This window comes from Trichoderma harzianum, assembly GCF_003025095.1.
Source record: "Trichoderma harzianum CBS 226.95 unplaced genomic scaffold M431scaffold_14, whole genome shotgun sequence".
NCBI classification, from domain to species: domain Eukaryota; kingdom Fungi; phylum Ascomycota; class Sordariomycetes; order Hypocreales; family Hypocreaceae; genus Trichoderma; species Trichoderma harzianum.
This window is the reverse complement of record NW_020209262.1, coordinates 147,596-166,332: the sequence shown is the minus strand read 5'-3', so window position 1 is coordinate 166,332 and position 18,737 is coordinate 147,596. Positions and strand designations below refer to the sequence as shown.

Genomic DNA, 18,737 nt, shown 5'->3' with positions numbered 1-18,737 from the left:
AAGTGTTGGATGGAGGGTTTGCGAAAGAGTTCGCATTATGTACCAAATATTTTATGGTTGGAAGAATGAATGGGCTAGGAGAAGCATACTTCTGATGGCATACGATGTCCCTGAGTGGATTAGCTCATAGCCAAATCAATAAATTTCTTTCAATATCTAATAGCTCTCTCTTAAGGTAATATTACTTGAACAAAGCTCTATATTGCATCAACTACCTGGGTAGTGAAATGCTCAAGATTCAGCATTAAGCAATTGTAACACATGAACCCATTTCGTCTTTCAAATCTTTGCATCTTAATTTCCCATTTTCTCCTCCTTCTGTTTCTTCATATTTTCTCTTCTTCTGCCACTCCTTCTCTGCCTCTTTCACTTCCCCTTCCTCCTCCTGCCTTTTTATATATAGATTGGTACGGTCGCATATTGCCAGTACAGTGACCCATAGAAAATAGTTCCGCTTGTAGCATAGCCCAGCATTTTGCTGGATATCATTACCCCAGAAATATACTTTCGGGATCAAACATAACGTATCTAAACAATCGTGGAAGATATTATGAATACTAAAGCATCAGTAATAGCTGTTTAGAGCGTATTGGCGGCTCGTGTTTATTTCTAGTTAGGTATTATATATATGTACTTCTTATTGTTGACATCACCAAGTATGTTCGACTAGAGGTAAGCAGTGGAAAATTCGAGATCCCGTCCAGCTCTTATTTTGAGTTTGATGACTTCCATTTTACTAATTCCGAGTCTCTAAATCTAGACTCACATCATTATATTTTGACAGTCAAGCAAAAAATGACTCGTTTATTAATCTATAGAGGCTTTCATGGCCCAAGTCTCGAGCCTGGGAAGTGGAGATGGTAGTGATGCTGGCGTTGAAACATTTACGAATACATCCTTTGCTCTAGTAGTTGAAGAGCTGTATGCTTTAGTCAATCTCGAGATCGACTCCCACAGTAGCATGCAGGTTGCAAAAAAACCTGCCGGTCTACACTATGAAACTGTAAGTGATAGGCGTGCGTGGAATTAACAGAATCTGACTTTGGTGCAAGTACCGTTTCTCCAAAAGTAGCTGCTTTGCATCTGTGGCAACGATACCTGCCCGCTTATTGAAGTATGCCTCCTTGCGACTAAGGTCATTTCTTCCCCTAACCTTTTGACTGGCAACTATTTATACAGTTCAACGCATCCTCACTGGCGGCGCCAAATTATTGACACAAAAGTGTAGGCCAGGCAAGAGATAGATGTAGGCCAGGCAAGTATCTCTTGTAAGCATTGACTGCGTGCTGCAGCTGAATATATGCTTTATTTATTAAAGAAAAATGTATCTATCATCCAATTGAGAGGTCTAATGAAGACGTAACAAAGGAAAGCTTTTGTCTATTGCATGACATTAGGTAAAGATCGTGTAACACAAATGAAAAGAAAGGAAAAGTATAACTAATGATAGTATAGTGTTGAGTGTTAATATATTTCTGTATGAAATCTTGCCTTCGGGCTAATGCGTTGATGAGCGGAGTTGTATCAGAAGATAGAAATCATGCCGCTGGACGCAGTCGTGGTAATCTGGAAGGAGGGGCATTTGACTGAACTTTCTTTGGTGGCTTGGATTGAATCTGGGAGCGAGTCTGGGAAGTTTTAGTCCCCAATGCAGGTACGCTGTTGTTATCCATAGTCATGAGAGGAGGCCGTCTGCTTTGAGAGGGAGTAGGGGTGGAGCTGCGTTGTCTGTCACTGGGCTTGGTCGTATTTGGTCCTGGAGGTCGGCTGTATCCTGGGCCACGATTGCTATTTCTAATGGGTTGACGTGATGTTGAGTTCTTCCTGGCTAAATAAGGAGGCGGTGGACTTGGAACAGGAGTGGCACTGCGCGGTAATTCGCCGGGGCTGGCCACGCTTGCCCCTGGATGGCGAGAGTATGTGTACCTGTATACTGAGGACCTATCATTACTCCCGGTACGTGAAACATGTGCTGGTGTTTTCTCAGCAGTAATAGAAGAGTGCTGTAGGCTTTGGCTGAGAGGAGCGCCGCCTTGTCCTTCGTTAGAGTTGATCTGGTCTGGCTCTGCGACTAAAGGGCGATTTTCGCGAAGGATGCCATTGCTTTCAGTAAATGAATCATATCCTGATGGGATTTCCTCGTCATCAATTAGTGACCCGCTGTCTCTTCTCATGTAGCTACTTTGGTTTGTAGACTGCGGTGATTGAGGAGGCGACAACGGGTACTCTATAGCCCTTCCATCGGCGTCGTATCCGCTGTTTGGGTGTTTCGTTGATATGTACAGGCCTGAAGAGGCTGACGCATTGTTAAATTGCCCGTGATTCTGCTCGGAAACAAGACTTTCTTGCTCTCTCCGGACAGGCGATGGAGTTCCAAAACGATATTTGGTCGATCCCGATGGGCTTTGGCGCATTGATGGAGCACTGCCATCACTATGCGTTTGACTCTGCTCATGCCCACGGGCTCTATGCTCCGGCGAGAAAGCTGAGGGAGTTTTGACAAGTGGATAAGAATTTGTTTTGACAGATGGAACAGGATTTGAATGGCGTCTTATGTTACTGTGTTTGTCATTCCTCTCGGACGTATTGCCCTTGGACTCTTCTGGAAACGGTATGGAGGCTTGAGAGGGCATACTTTGTCTTCGCTCAGTTGATAACATCTCAGTTCGATTTTCATCTTTTCGGGGAACCGGCGATTGGCCGAGGCCCATGCGGATGTCTCTCATTGCAGCCTCGTAATTCCCTTGTCGAAACATCGCTGCTAGAGACGGCGGGGCTCCCTGTAACCACGATTCAAGCGTTTGATGTGTCGTAGAAGTATCATAAGAGCTTGCTCGTTTTGGCGCTTCAATGGCAGCCACTTTTGGGGGTTTCTCTTCTTCGGGAATTGTTTCCCCCGACTTCGCGTTGCGGCTTGTGTCATCCAGTTGGGCCATTTCAAGCGGCGGATGCCGAGAATCAGTTTCAAGATTGGAATCTTCAAAAGCTGTCACTATTGTGCATGTTAATTAAAGATCCATGAAAGGGCGTGGCAAGTAGATCGTTGCACATACCTCTTGGATCAGCGGTATCTTTCTTCTCATTTTTCCAAAACGGCCAATAGTGCATCGCACTTTGTATAAGACCAGGCGAGATTGTGACTTGTCAGAGATTGTGAGCTGAGAACTGCTTTATTCTAATAAAGAGTAAACTTACGTTGTACTCGCTGAAGCTTATCCACCTCGCTCGTAGCCACTACCATGAGTAATGCCTTTGCGCATGCTGCAGCCGTTGCAGCAGCGTAGTCTTGCCATTTCTCGTTCTTATGCGAGTCTGAATAATCAGCAATCCCTCGAATAACAACGCAAGGGAAGTCATTCATCAGTCCTGCCGCTTCCATCTCGATACAAAGGATGTCGTTCTTAAATTGCTTGGACAGCGAGTCTCGGAGATTGGCGTCTTTGATAACTTGGTTGCCCGATGCAATCAAGCCGCAGTGTATCATGCCACTCTCTCTTTTGCTTCTCCGAACCAACTTGCTCTTATCGCACCGGCGACAATCGTCCTCATCTTCATCACTCAGACAAGACTCATCTGCTTCTACATGGCCGTAGCTTGGATGAAACAGGAGGTCTTGGAGAGAGTCCGATTTTTTATAGCTTTCAGGTACATCGGGATCTTTTTCCAGCTTCTTTAAATACTTGAGCATGTTTCTTCGTGTTGTGATGTGATCAGCTTTAAATCTTGTCAATGCTGTAAGTAAAGCTGTTGGCGGAGGAGCCAGAGATCCCGTTCGTACGAACTGGCCGGCCTCTGTCTTGCCCATGTCCCACTGGACAACGCCAGGCTCCGTACCATTAGGGCAGCTAATAACCACATCTCCAAGCCGGGTCTTGTGAGGGATACCTCCGCCTACCCCTACCATTAAGCCGACTCGGATATTTGGAAAGCTGGACACCATTCTGGTTGCAACTGTTGCTGCAGTGTTGTTGCCAACCCTACCTAAGGGCAGACCAGCAATAACAACATTATGTTTGCCAATGCTCCCAAGCATATATGTATTGTGGTCACCCGATGGGTTGGGGAGGTCCTCATGCCTATCATCAAGCATGAGAATAGCAGCGGTCTGTTCGTTTGGTAACGCACAAACCCATCCGATAGTGTAATCATTGTGAGTGTGTCGTAGACGGAAGTCCTCCATAATGACGGATGTCTGCGCTCAATGGCGATGGGATTTGTTTAAATGATATAATTCTGACTCAAAGTACAATCGAGTTCCGAATAGAGGACAACTCTTGCTCTATAAGTATTCATAGAATGCACGGTTCAAGAGCCTGAGAGAGAAGATGCGGATATTTACATGTTTACATGAAGCTATCGGCAGCCAACAGAGCCGCACGGCTCGTAGCTACGCACTCATTATCCCACTACCAGATCCAGCACCCAACACCATCCCTCCTCAGAAACACACAAACTGGGCGCCATTCAGACGCAAGTCCAGCTTTGGCAACATCACCACGTTGGCACCGTTTTTGGCGCTACATTATTTACGGGTTGAACAACAAACTTCCAGCTGCCATTATCCCAAATGCCAGTATTATGCCAATGTTATGCCTGGCTACCCAATGTCTGAACGACATATCAGAGCGAACCACGCATGCAGCCTCTTGGAGTGAATACGTGGACCAAGAGGAATAACAGTATTAATCTATGAGCCTCATTATGCTGTCAAATCGAAGTGTTGGGTGATAGCCGATAGCGGCTCGGATGGCCGGAAATGGCAGCGCATCATGCAGCTCTTCGGTGATGTGCTGGACACTTTTTATTGTACAGCGTCACGCGGCAGGAAAAAAATAGTTCGTGGCTTCTATCGATGACAGCCTCCTTTGGAGTAGATGGTCCATTTATAGGTAGTTATCTCCACAATGAGGCGCCGATGCAGGAAGAATTGGGAAGAATTGGCTAATTAGATGATGCATGTAAGCTGGCAACGTCATATGGAACATTTGGAAGCACATCAATTGCATTCCAAGTTACTGGGAACCACGGCCACAAGAACTGTATACAACATTAACACGCAATGTTTAGTGGTTACTGCTAGGTAACAGGTTCAAGCAGGGAGAGAATAAGGTGAGTAGCTTGTATCATATTTGACATGATCTCACGGAAGCATCATAGATTGGTCACATCGCGATATCAGGCACATCCGACCATTGGCAGTGGAGAATTCGGGGTCCCGTCAAGGAGTTTTCTTGAGTTTAGATGTCACTGTCTTCCTTTTAAACATATGCAGACACGCTGTTTTATACACACGATTACTATCTAAGCCAAGCATTAAGAGAACCTAATCTCAGGTCTGCACAAGAACCGATGTAAAGTCTTCTACTAAATATCCTTGATCAAAAAATAAAGAAATTCTTTATTCAGTCTCAAGTTTCGCTATTTACGACTAAGGTGTATATGTGCTCTTCTCAGATGTTTGGAGCGAGGCTGCATAGAGGACGTCTTTCTAGCTAGTCTCTATGAAAGAATTAGTCAACAAGTTGGCGCTTGTTCTGGTTGCCTAATTCTTAATCGTAGAATTCCTCTCGATTGACAACCAATAAAAACCATCCAACCTCTAATGATCGATGTGCTGATTCCAAATACCGATTGCCGATAATCTGAAGGAAGCCATACATGATCCTCGAAGCCGATCCTTATCCATTCCTTATCTGGACTGAAACTAAGACCATTAAAGACCAGATTTGGTGTTAACCCCTGAATATCTGCTATCTCTTCCATAGAAGTTCGATTCATGACCAAGGTTCCGACATCTGTATACAAGCGCATTTTAGAAGCTGGGTCGTATCGCAAGCTGCGAACTTCACCAGTCTTAAGGGTTTGCCGAATTTTGCCCGTTGTTGTATCACAGAAACAGACTGTTCCATCATCCAATGCCGAGGCCATTACTTTGCCGTCAGGGGAGAAGGCAATCGCTGTAATGAAGGCAGTGTAGCCCTCAAAAGTCTGCTGATGTGTGCTCGTCGCTAGGTCCCAAAGCTGGACTGTACTATTACGAAATCCTAAGGCAACTAGTTGGCTCTTGGGCGAGAAAGCAATACTTGACACAAAAGTGCCATTGCTTTTAAGGAGTTGTTGGTGCGTGCCAGTTAATACATCCCAGACGCGAACTGTTTCATCATGTGATGCCGACACCAGCAGCCGGCCATCAGGTGAGAAGACGGCTTCCGTAATCAACTTGCTATGGCCCTCCAGTGCCAGCTGGTGAGTGCCCGTTACTGTATCCCAGAGCTGGATCGTAATATCATCGCCAACCCCCCGCGTAGCTAGCTTGTCATGAGGTGAGACAACCATTGTCCACATTGACTCACTATGGCCCTGAAGCGCATGTTGATGCACACCTGTTACTGCATCCCATATTCGAATCTGATCCATAGATAGTGAGACCAGCTGCCGGCTATCATACGAAAAGATAACCTCACTAACCAATTCGCCGGGGCCATCTAATGTCTGTCGAAATGCCCCAGCTGCTGCATCCCAGAGCTGTACTGTACCATCGACAGATGCTGACGCTATTATTTGGGCATTCGGTGAGATGCTAACAGCTGTAATCCAGTCATTGTGGCCCTCAAGTGCCTGCTGGCGGGTACTCCTTGTTATATCCCAAAGTCGGACTGTTTCATCATGAGATATGGATGCCATTAGAAGATTGTTAGGCGAGAAAATGATACCAGTGATATCGGCACTATGCCCCTTCAGAGTCTGATGGCATACTCCTGTTACTGTGTCCCAGACACAGATTATATCATGGCCTGTCGCTGCAACTAGCTGACCGTTGGGCGAGAAGACAACGTGCCTTGTTATTTCTTCAGGGAGCTTTAATTCTTGTTGATGTGTGCCCTTTGTGACATTCCAGAGCCGGACAGTGCCACCGTATGTTACATATGCTACTAGCTCGCCGTTTGGTGAGAAAGAAGCCGTCCCAGCCCAAGCATCGTGGTCTTTAAGCACCTTGTCATAACTGCCCGTTACTACCTCCCAGAGGTAGAATGTACCATCGTCTACTGACGATGTTATTAACTGGCTATTAGGGGGAAAAACAACAGCATTGCTCGAATGGATATTATATTTAATTGTTTGCAGACATATACCTTTAATATCCCAGAGTTGGACTGAACCGTCATTTAACAATAATGCAATGAGTCGGTTGTTAGGTGAAAATTTGACTGCTGTAACTAGGCCATTATAGTCTTTAAGTGTTTGCTGATAGGCGCCAGTTCTGGTATCCCAGATCCGGATTGTATTATTTGTTAATATTGACGCTGCTAGATGCCCATCAGGCGAAAAGACAACTGCATCGATCCGAGGTAGTCCATCGTCTTCCATCTTGACTTCTGTAAAAAGACTGCCTTCGCCCACAAGTGTTTGTTAGAGAGAGCCAGTTGTTGCATCCCAGAGCCGGATTGTATGCTCGTTTGACGCCGTAGTTATTAACCTGCCATCGGGCGAAAAGAATATTTCTGTGACTCTTTTGCTGTGACCTATAAGAATCTGTCTGTGTGTTCCCGTTGTTACGTCCCAGAGCCGGATCATGCCGTCTTCTGATGCGGATGCCAAGGTCTGGCTGTCAGGCGAGAAAGCAAATGCTGTGATGTCTTCGCTATGGCCTTCGAGAGTCTGCCATTGTACATCCCAATCAGACTTCACCCCTTCGATACTATCAATATCCACGAGGCATTCATTCCAGAAGTTTTGCCGCACCTTACTCGATGTCGGAGAAAACATCAAGGAGGCAGCATAGATTTGTAGAGGTACTCGATCGATGATTGACCCGAAACTGGAGATGAATCTGCTTGCATCTGCTGTGAAAAGAACAAGCTCTGCAGGTACATCGGGCAAACGCTGCGAGAGTTAGCTCGGCAATGATACACTAAGAGGCCCGCTTACCTGAAATATCTCTAGAAGCCTCCTAATGGCCATGGCTGCGTCGGATAACCTTCCCAGAGTGGCAAGGACTTCTACCCAGTGAAGCAAGTGTTTATATATTTATATATTAACGTGGGTATTTCACTATTCATTCGCTGTTCACCGTGTTGTAGGTGATATATCCAATAAAGGCAGGCATACTTAAGGTCGGGAGTGATATGTTTATCCACGATATGCTGATCAATGTCCTTTCTGCGCTTGCCTAGCTGTTTAATATTGCAAATATCCCGTTTAAGCATTGCATTCATATGACCAAGACACTTTGTGGCTAGCGTGGTGTGAGTGCTTGCAGTGTCTATAGAATATATGCTATTTCCAGGCCGTTCCGTGCTGAGAATGAAGTCGCTGAACGATTTATGTAGTAGCCGCACGGGAATATGGTCCTCAGCAGGGATATTCAACACTGCGTGTAACTCCGGGAGCCACCAGACAACGTCATCTATATCCATCTGGAGAAGAGCGGCGAGTGATGCAGCCGGCATCGGATCCACTAGAAGGACAAGAGACCCAAGGAATTCCATCCGGCTGTCAAATTCTGCTGGCTCTAGACCAGAAAAGACCTGATTAAGAATGGGTTCGTAAATCTGATGAAGCTGCGACTGACGATCATCACACTGTTTGAGCCATATCCGTAACTGCTCTTTCGGATTCTTGGGGCGCCGTTCACCATGAACAAATCGACAGAGAGTGGCGGCATAAATGAACAAGGGTTCAGGAGTCGTAGCTAATTCCACTAGGCGGTCTAGTTCTTCTTGCGTGGGCCAAGGGTTTTGCTGAACTCTGCGTTTCTTTCTGATGTCTGCGAAATTATTCTCCAAGAAGGTTTGGATGCCTGACTTAGTTTCAGCGGAGAATCTCCCATCGAGGAGCTCAATGTTGCAAAAGTCTCTGTCCTTCTGAAGGTCCATGAAGGCATCTCGGATCTCAGGAGATGATCTGCTTGTGAGCAGCACGCGCAAGCGTATTGTGCGCAAGGTCTGAAGCTGGAGAAATAGCGTGATAATCCTCGATAAGTGATCTTCGTTCTCGCACTCATCTAGGGCATCGAGGATGATAACACTACATGTAGCTAGGCGGGGCATGTTATCAGGAGGAAGCTCTGCAAGAGGGCTTAGAATGAGTTTTTTGAACTGAAATTCAAGGGCCATCCCCTCTATTGCGTCCTTGTCCAAACCGGAGAGAGACCTTCTGAGGTGTTCTTTCATAGAAGGTATCTTTTCCATCATCTGCATTGCAATAGTAGAAAATAAGCGAGCGGTGCCGTTGCGGCCTTGCTGTCCTCTTTTGAAGAAATATCCAGCAACCAGTCGATCTTCACCATTCAAGACGTCTGCAACAGTTCGCGCAATCGTAGATTTACCAGTACCTGCAGGGCCTAAAGCCAGAACAGGGGTTCGGCAGAGTCCTTGTTTGCCCACTGAATGATTGTTTCTTGGATATGTACCCTAGTACCGCTTTCGCATTTTGGGCTATCTTGAACATCAGCACTGTCATATCGTGCCTGGCTGACAGTAAGAAGATCTATTGGGTGATCTTCGAGTAATTGACTAATTCATGGTTAGCATAGACTTCGCATATTTAAATCTTTAACATACTTTGTGCGCTCATGTATCTTGAGATGCTTAGATGAAACGTCGAGATGCTCTGTAGAGACTTGAATATGTTGTCTCGCGATTGACAAAAGCGATTGTATATCGGTACAACTCTGTTGCGTAGCTTCATCAATAGCTTCTAGGGCTTTCCGTGATGCCGCAGTATTTAAGTTGCTCCAATCCCTTATCATGGTGAGTTCTAAATCTTTAATTACCGTAAGCATTCCTTTCCAGTCATCAGACCCAGAGATATCACGCCCCACGTTGGCAAGCCAGTTTCGATAGAAGCGCAAAACATTCTTGACCTGGAATTCGAGTATGTGCTGGTAAAGATCAATAATTTGAGTCTCGAAAGTATCTTTCATATTTGAGGCATGTAAAGAGTCTGGCCATAGGAGATGTTCGAATTCCATGTAGTAACGTATACGAAAAGTAACGTATATAAAACCATCTCGACTCGCCTCTTCTGCAGCACTTGAGCTTGTCAGGACGGGTAGGAGGATACAGACGCCAGCCCATGCAAGGGACGCCTCAGGTGATGCTTTCACAGCCTCATCAATAAGGGTCTTAATATTTTGGACGAATTTTGCAGCTTCCACGACTTGGTCCTTGAGAATGAATTGGTGGCCAAAGAGCATATACCTTGTCTGCTTTTCGTCTACGCGTTGCAATCCGCGTTTTGTAATATCCTCCAATTGTTTCTGGCGTTCATTGGAGTCGGTAGAGATCATACTCGTTGTATTATTCAGATCCTCATCCGCAATTGACGTGTTCTGCGATATACCATTTCCGGCACATGTCGCACATGTAAGCTGATATGAACCAAACACGGCTGTTAAATAGACGTACTGTTACTATAGTTCAGTTCTTTCGAGAGTAGCTGCTCATATCGATCTACCAATCGCTCATCCGCTTTTCGGAGAGAATCGTAAGCGCGATCCCATAACGATGGTCTCGTAATCGACTGCCCAGAGGATGCGGGGGATAGAATCGTGGGGGTAGAGGAAGCGTCTGATGGGAATATTTGTCGGCTGGGAAGAATTCCAGCAGGGCTTTCGGCAGATGTCACAGTGATCTGTGGTCCTGTGGATGAAGTTGTCTTTGGGCGCAAAGTCTGTTGATGGATGACAAGTGATGGGTCAGAGAGAGTGCCGGCGTCTAGAGACTCTGTTTTGCTAGGCAGCAGTGTTGTCTGCTCTGGCTGGGCGTCGCTTGCGGAACTGAGATTATCATCATTCCGACGGCGACTGCGACTGCTGAAAATTTAATTCACTAAGAGCACAATAAATGCAGTAGTTTCAGCAGTAAAGGAAGACAAGCAGGCGAATGATACAATTCAGCGAGAGTGAATTATTGGGAGTTCAAAATGTGGCACGGAGTATTAGGGGCCTTGATTGGTCCACGGGCAGTAAATCTCCACGCATGCATATGCAGTGAGATGCAACTTCGCTAATACAATATAAGCCGATTCATGATAATGGTTCTATGTTTTTATTGACTCTCGCTGACTCTCATGATTGAAATAAAACTCCGTTTAGATGTTATAAAGTAGATGACCTTGATCTATGATATGACTTTGTTTCCCATCCATTCTGTTCTCTTGAAGAGCGTCTGGGTTGAATTGAAACGTTAGTCCAAGTTGGTTTTATAATCCCGCTGTGTCGGGAGGCATGTTGGTAACAATCTGGAAAGTATAGGAATTTATTATGCAACTGTTTGGTGATTGAGGCGAGCTATATGGATAAAGCAGAAGCGTCGCCAGTGAGTTGACTTCTCCTATATTCTTCTACCTTCCACTAGCGAACATCAGTTGCCGTTTTTATTTTGAAGCTGTTATACCATTTACGACCCTGGCTGTGGATAACCATAATCATATCTAGGCGAAAAGGTCGGGGGGTTCTTATTGTTTTTATTTCGTTGCTTCCACTGATGTTTCCATCGGTCTTATTATTATAGAGCGAATATGCTGAACACCCCACCACATACGACCAGTAAAGGAAAAATTAGAAGCTCCATTCAACTATTTCGCGACAAGCGGAGGACAGAGGACAGAAAACCGACACTGGGAAGATTTCGAACACCCACAAGTTATACTACACGAGTAGCTGCTATATTTATATTTCCAAGTAATAACTATTGCTATATCCACATTTCCCTATTATATCTATATTTCTCTAGTAACGGCTATTATGTTTATGTTTATCTAATAACTACTACTATATCTCCATCTTTCTAATAAATGCTACTATATCTACGTTTTTCTAGTGACTGCTACTATATCTATGTTTTTTCTATTTACTGCTAATATACTTATATAATAAAGTTGAGTTACTGGCTGAATAGGTGTTCTACGAGTTAATTAGGCGCTTATATTACTAAATGTATATACGTATTTATTTTGCGGTCTCGCTCTTTCTTACCTCCGCTTGCGCAAGTCCAATGCCTTCTATTTTTTGCATGGTTCAAGGCCGTTCCTTTAATACGGAGAACGTATTGTTTCGAGAATAAGACGACAGCGTCAACCGAAACCCACCGTGTCATGTAATTCCTTCATCCACATCATAGACTCTCCATTGCTCCTAGATCAAGACGACGAACAGCTTACGCAGGCTTATATTCCTACATATCTCGTTACTCATATAACATCTTCTAATCCAATCTATGCTATTAGCCGTGGGTTCTTGACTAAGATACCACCGAAAGCCAATGGAAACTGCTCGACGAACTGTGTGACTCTAAGATGCGTGTGACAACTTGTCTTGAGATGGTAAGTACCGTTACCCATATGTCTAAGTACATCGTCGTACGTCGGACAATATGATTAGTAGTAACTGTCAGAATTTTATATTACTACTACCGAAAGACTGACTCTATCTAGCAGTCTTCTAAATGGGAGGCTGAAAACTATAAATAGAGGGTGAAGCTTCCCGCACATTTTGTTTCAAGCTACCACGAATAAGCCATTCAGACAACCTAACCTATTGACTATTTATCTTTACCAATCAAGAATAAAACACAGATTAACCGCCAAAATGCGCACCTTTTCTGCCGCAGCCTTCCTTTCAATTGCTTGTGCTACTGGCATCTATAGCCAAAATCTCGGCTCATTTGATACATTCATGGATACGCAGTGTAGTGAGGGAAGGGAGGGGGTGACTATTCCCGACCTAATCACGTACCACACGGTCTCTTCTAATTTTGCATCCGTCAAGTCTTATTCTCTTGAGTGTGACCGTAAGTTTCCAAGCCAAAAATGCATTCTACATTTTCGAGTGGAGAAGAAATGTTCTAAAATTTAATCTATCAGTTCTGATTTGGATTGAGCACGGAGACTGGTGTCCCTTAATCATCCCCCCATGCGATTCGTCGTGTTATGAGCTCTATGGAACTCCTCGGGGCTGGAGACTTTCCTGTCCTAATAAATTTATGCTGCCATGAATTGGTTTATTTGCGGAGGCTTTTTGACGAACCCCATGATAGATTGAGAGTCCGATTTAGTGACTGAGACAAGGCTAGCCCAGGTTTTTAATGTCGAGGAAGTTCATCTCCTCGATTTCTATAGAAACGTCGAGACAATTTTACGCCTTAAATCTACTCCTAAGTACTTTTGAAACTTTATTCCAAGCTAGACTTGGCCGCAGTAGCTTGAGGAAATGATTTCCTGACTTGTTCTTATATATGCCGACATTTCTTCCCCAATTGCCCCTTGAAATAGCTTTTAAATGCGCATTTCTCATCAGTATTCTGTTGATATAACTTTAGGAAGCACATACGTTCGTTTTAAAGCGTTTTCATTCATTTCTGATCTGCAGTATATTGTAGAGCTCGCTCCCCTATTTCTTGTCATCCTGTTATTCGTCTTCTTTCATTCGACCGCCTTGCACGAAGAAAGTTTCTACTTTGGAGCCAGTGCGATCAAGCTTCTCATCTATCCTCTGTGTAAAGAGTTGGTGGTTATATGTGAGCGTAGCACACATGAATACTTCGGCTCCATGTTCTCGCGGCCCCCCTGTTGGAGAAGCCATCGCCCAAGATTGAAAGGTGGCGGTAACTCTGCATTGGGCTGTTTACAACAATCTCTTTAATAGCTTGGCAATGCTCACGCATTTCAGGCAATCTGTTTGACGATTCAATTTGTGTATATACTTCTCCTCAATAGTAATGCTACGAATGCTCCGATGAGGAATTGTACCTCTTCGCTACTCCATCCCCATAAACTCAACAGCAATACGCCAAAGAGTAAACACTCTGCAAAAATGCTCATTCATACCACCGAAAAACCTGTAGCTCCGACAAACAAACTCAAGCCGCCTCGGAGAGCTTATTGGAAGCCCCTTAAGAGGATCATCCGTAGTCCCCGGCTCATCCGCAGAAAAACGCAGCCGGATACTATGAGTCGAGAAAAACTGAGCCACCTTACTGTTCTGATCCGCTCTCCAGTTAAAAACGGTATCGCCAATATACGCAATGGCACTGATGAGGTCGTCTCTAAACCTGTCGGGATTTCTTCTTTGGGCCGCTTCCACTTGTTCTGCCAAAGCAAAACCGTACCATCTATTTCCGGAAACATGCTATTATAACACGTCAGTCAAGCGGCCACTATCAATGAATGCATAAACTTACCGTGCCCCCCGGTCCTCCAGAAGTACCTTCTCCAGGAGCACTTCCTCCAGAAGCTCCCCCAGAGGCTCCTCCAGAAGAGCCTGCACCACCGGATCCACTACCTGAATTACCAGGCGGGGAGGACTGGAGCATCTGGATAACGGTATTCATTTGCCTAGACAACCCTGCAACATCATCACGCAATTGCCGAATATCGCCGTTGCTTGGTGACTGACCGGGATTAGGGGTCTGTGCAGGAGTGGTCTGTCCAGGACTGGGGTTGATAGTTGGGACGGGAGTGGGAGTGGGAGTGGGATTTTGTCCGGGGTTAACAACACCAGCGGCCGTATCCGTCTCCGCAACAGCTTGGGCCGGAAGAAGCCCAATGAGTTCTTTGGTATAGGCTGCCGCTGTTGCTGCCGCATACCGCTGCCATTGATCGTTTTTATGCGAGTCTGCATAATCGCATATGCCACGGATAACCAGGCAAGGAAACTGGTTCATTAATCCAGCTGCTTCCATCTCAAAGCAGATGCAGTCTTCCCCTGTCCGTTGGACCATTTCCGCGCGTACTTTTGGATCTCTGATGAGCATATTTCCCGACGTAATAACTCCATAATGAATCACAGGGCTAGTTGAGTCCCTCTTGACACGTCTTTGCAGTTGTGTTGGATCACAATTCGAACAGTCGTCGCCCCCCTCGTGGGGGTATGAAGCGTTAAAAAGCCTGTCATTTATAATTCCCTGGTAGGTATAACTCGGACCACCATTGTTTGGTTGACCAAGACGGGGAAACCTGCTGACCATTTGATCAAGGTACTGAGGGACTTGGGGTTCTTGAAGACCATGGCGTGCTTGCAAGTTAGTAACCGCACTGCGAAGAACCCTAGGAGGACTATTTAGAAATCCGGTACGTCGGAATTCTCCTCCCTGAAGGGCCTTGCCAAAGTCATATTGAACCACGCCACCGCTGGTTCCCTCTGGACGGCTCACAACAATATCACCAAGACGAACGTCTCTGCCTGGTCTAGGGACACCGGCTCCGATGCCAACCATGAGCCCAAATCGAACTTGAGGGAAGGACAATAAGGTAGTGACGGCGGTACCAGCAGCGGAAGCAGTTCCATATTCCCCAGCAGGAAGCGAGGCAATAACTATGTTAAAGGAGTTAATGTCGCCCCAGGAATAGGAATTGCTGTCATTTGGAGGCTGAATGAAATCATGAGGTCGCGCATGCTGAATTATCAAGCATGCCAATTGCTGCCGTTTGTTCATGGGGCAGCGCGCTGATCCATGCAATCGTGTATGAATCGCGGCTGTAGGATCTGTTGGGGGGTGGATTGGCTGACATGGTTGAAGTGGTTCAAGCTGATATATGTAAGTTGATGAGGATGAGATAGAGAGTCTGGTAACTTATTGCCCGAAACTTGCCAGTTTATATAGAACTCAACAGAGTATTCACATGTCAGGTTACACACAGATATATTGGGCATCTCAAAATATGGCCTGTCAGATTGAATAGCCATCTTGCAGGAGGGGCTTCACTGCTATTGGTGAATTCAACTTGACTGCGGCTGAAACTGTGCCGCTTCAGCTGTCAAGATGCAACCCAATTAAAATGCAACTGCAATAGTCCCAGACTTATGTCAATTGCTATTGGTTTGTAGCTCGTCATAATGATCTGACAATACTACATGTCTGCATATTTGATTTTTGACAAAAGGTCATTTACGTGGCATAGCTCTATTGGATTCTAGATTGTTTTGTTCGCAAGGCATGCATGGGGTATATGCGGTTGGGTATGAATGAGGCTCTGCGATCAGACACATGCGGGGGAGTGCCCATTCAGAACGCCTAGTTGCTATTCAGCATCCCGCATCTCATACTCAGAGTTACACGTAATGATAATATCTGGTACTGCTGAGTATAATCAGAGTATAGATAAATAATAGAAAAGAATAGTAATAGTAGCAGATACGTGTACTCAAGGAGTTGGATATATACTACTTCAGTAAGTAAATACCTGTACGTATGTAGTCTTACATAAAGGGTTGTCTTTCGCATAGCTAAGTTGACAAACCGGTGTATGCACCTACAAGTTAATATTGTCAGTCGTTATATCCATCGGTATTTTCTATCTCTCCTTTGCAGCTAGTCAACTCTGTCAATTTAAGGCCAATTGCCGTCCTCATCAAGCACATACAAACTGGGACTGTACTGCTTCTGTCCCGAGTTGTTCGAGTACGCTGGCATGTATACATATATGTAACTTTCATCTTCCTAGCTCACCCTGGAGTACATTGGCAGCTTGGCGATGAGAACTTTTCACCTTCTTTGTAGGTGGATTCATAGATCAGAAACTTGTTGGTTACGAATAGTGAGGTCCAAATTCATGCGTTTTCTATTTACACGGCAATTGAAAATCCAAAGTTTACGACGGTGTCCCTGGCAAAACAGATGCTGGAGGATTATCTCAATAACTTAAATGTTTGATGCCCGATATCGAGGCACACAGGTTGTCAAACCATTGGAGTTCATTTACATGATATGGATGATGAGGTCAGCACCCCTAGCTAATAGACTCAAACCCTGCACTCAAACTCACCCAAGCCGTTCTATTTCCGCCTGGATAAACCTCCTTGTAGAGACTGAAACATACAATTGGTAAGTTTTGTACACTTATTACTTAGCTGCTTGTCTATGAACTCCTATCTTTCCCCTGTCTATCCCTTAGCCTCTATGTCTAATCTTTTCCAACCCTTGTTCTCCCTGCGGACGTCTCTATCTGATCTTCTATCCCACCTTCTTTTCGTATTGTACATTGCCTCTCTGTCCCCCATTCCCCAATTAATATATTACATGACACCCCCTTAATTTACAAGATCAAGACGTCATTCACAGGTACAGTACCTGTGAAGTCATTGGTCTTCACCTTGGGCAGGAGTCGTAGTTGTCGGGTCCGCTTGATTTCCATCCCGCGTTTCCCAAAATATCGCTGGCTCTCATAGCTCCAATGGAATACACCACTGACGCACTGAGCCATGCCATCCACAAGGGTCTGGACTTCCAAATCTACAGGCCCGACGTATCGTGGGACTTGCGGATACAGGTAGTAGAACCTATTCATCTTCTCATCAGCCAGATCTCCTGCCATATCAATGCCTTGTTGGACGTCAAGGTTGTACTGGCTCATGAGGATGGTAACGATGTTGTGCTCATCGTCTCCTATGGCCTGCTCCTTGTTGTACGAAAGGATGTCCTATGTGCGTAATCAGTAAGAACCCTGGCGCCGTCGCATACGCGTGTTGATCATCTGGAAAGGTTACATGTACCCACATTGGCAATAACGATGAGGTCCACCGCCAAGACTTCCAGTTCACGAATGACAGGATGCTCTCGGATATCATCCGGGATGTCACTGTTCATTTCGTAAAAGGCAATCGTGGATGGTGCGCCAGAGGTATGGCGTCGGACGGCAAGGAAGTCTTCCAAATCCAGGATACGTGACTCTGATCTGAATTGAGCCTGTTGGACTACAGAGTGAACATATTGTATCCAAGTTGCACCGAATCTAGCCCGAAAGGTCTCGGTAGCAGTACTAGGAAGGTGAAGCAAGAATCTAAAATCATAAGTAAGCTCTAAGCATGGGTTCGCTGCAGGTACGACTTTGCCACTTACTGTCGTATTATTTCACCTCCGATCCATTCCCCCTTTGGTCGAGGCGTCTCAGGACTTTTGAGAGTATCAATCATGACCTGGGCCTGATAAAGAACCTCTTCTGGAGATGCCTTGTCGGAGTATTCGTCAAACATGAAGAAAAGATGCATAAGCTCGCATCCAGACCTGATTTGCTCTGTTTTGAAACATGTAAGTATCATTCGAATAATGGAGACTTAGAACAGGGCATGTCTCACCTTTCGTCATTCTTGCATAGCACATGCCCGCGAGGAGATCTTCACAAGTTCCTTTGGTTAGCTTGAACATCGCGATTGACAGTCAGGGCGCAGAATTGGAAGACAAACTGAGTTTTCCTTTCTCATGAATAAGACATTGTGTTTCTTGATCAAAGGCAGTAAAACTCGCCGACCATTTCAAACACTCCTCTTCGACTTCTTCCAAGTATGAGCTCACAAGTCTGGGCCACCTCCATCCCGCTTCAAGCGGCGGGAGTCTGACCTTCTGACAAGCTGTCTCCGGCAGTTGAGAGTTTGGCATTTTGCTTGATGGAAATGAGGCAAGTTGTTAATAAAAGTTGTAGTTGTGTTTTTTTCTTTTCACTGTTCTAGGCACTTATATTTATATTCATCTGAGCAATAGGTACAGGTAACTTCGTTTCTACCAAGACCCTATGAACCATCCATTTCTCTCAGCGTATTCCTACCCGGCATCGAATTCAGACCCCTGCAATCGGACTCCAGACGCCATCCCAGATGCCGGGATTGGTACCCCGGTTTGGGCAGTTAGCCGGTCTGACAGGTAACGGCTCACTTCCGGTTTTCAAACCAGGTTGTTGGGCCGAGTCCATTCTGCGCGCTTGACCTTACATGTGCCGCCCCCCTAAATCTCTTAACAATT

The 18,737-nt window shown here is 45.3% G+C and overlaps 2 protein-coding genes across 2 annotated transcripts; both read right to left on the bottom strand.

The window, feature by feature from the left end:
- Window positions 1–1,233: 1,233 nt before the first annotated feature.
- Window positions 1,234–4,277, bottom strand: M431DRAFT_124134 (hypothetical protein). Its single transcript, XM_024912214.1, has 3 exons — window positions 3,196–4,277; window positions 3,054–3,140; window positions 1,234–2,992 (listed from the first exon to the last, which is right to left on the bottom strand). Exons 1-3 carry the CDS (start codon window positions 4,178–4,180, stop codon window positions 1,539–1,541), a joined length of 2,526 nt encoding a protein of 841 aa, XP_024770036.1. The 5' UTR covers window positions 4,181–4,277; the 3' UTR covers window positions 1,234–1,538.
- Window positions 4,278–5,407: 1,130 nt separating this feature from the next.
- M431DRAFT_19801 (hypothetical protein) lies at window positions 5,408–18,377 on the bottom strand (the record flags this gene model as incomplete). The annotated part of the gene is made up of 16 exons (XM_024913286.1): window positions 5,408–5,499; window positions 5,598–7,046; window positions 7,134–7,387; window positions 7,478–7,884; window positions 7,930–8,000; window positions 8,072–9,343; window positions 9,421–9,515; window positions 9,564–10,408; window positions 10,459–10,727; window positions 13,981–14,131; window positions 14,184–15,316; window positions 17,073–17,421; window positions 17,499–17,781; window positions 17,841–18,015; window positions 18,077–18,115; window positions 18,185–18,377. 16 exons carry the CDS (start codon window positions 18,375–18,377, stop codon window positions 5,489–5,491), a joined length of 6,996 nt encoding a protein of 2,331 aa, XP_024770035.1. The 3' UTR covers window positions 5,408–5,488.
- Window positions 18,378–18,737: the final 360 nt, after the last annotated feature.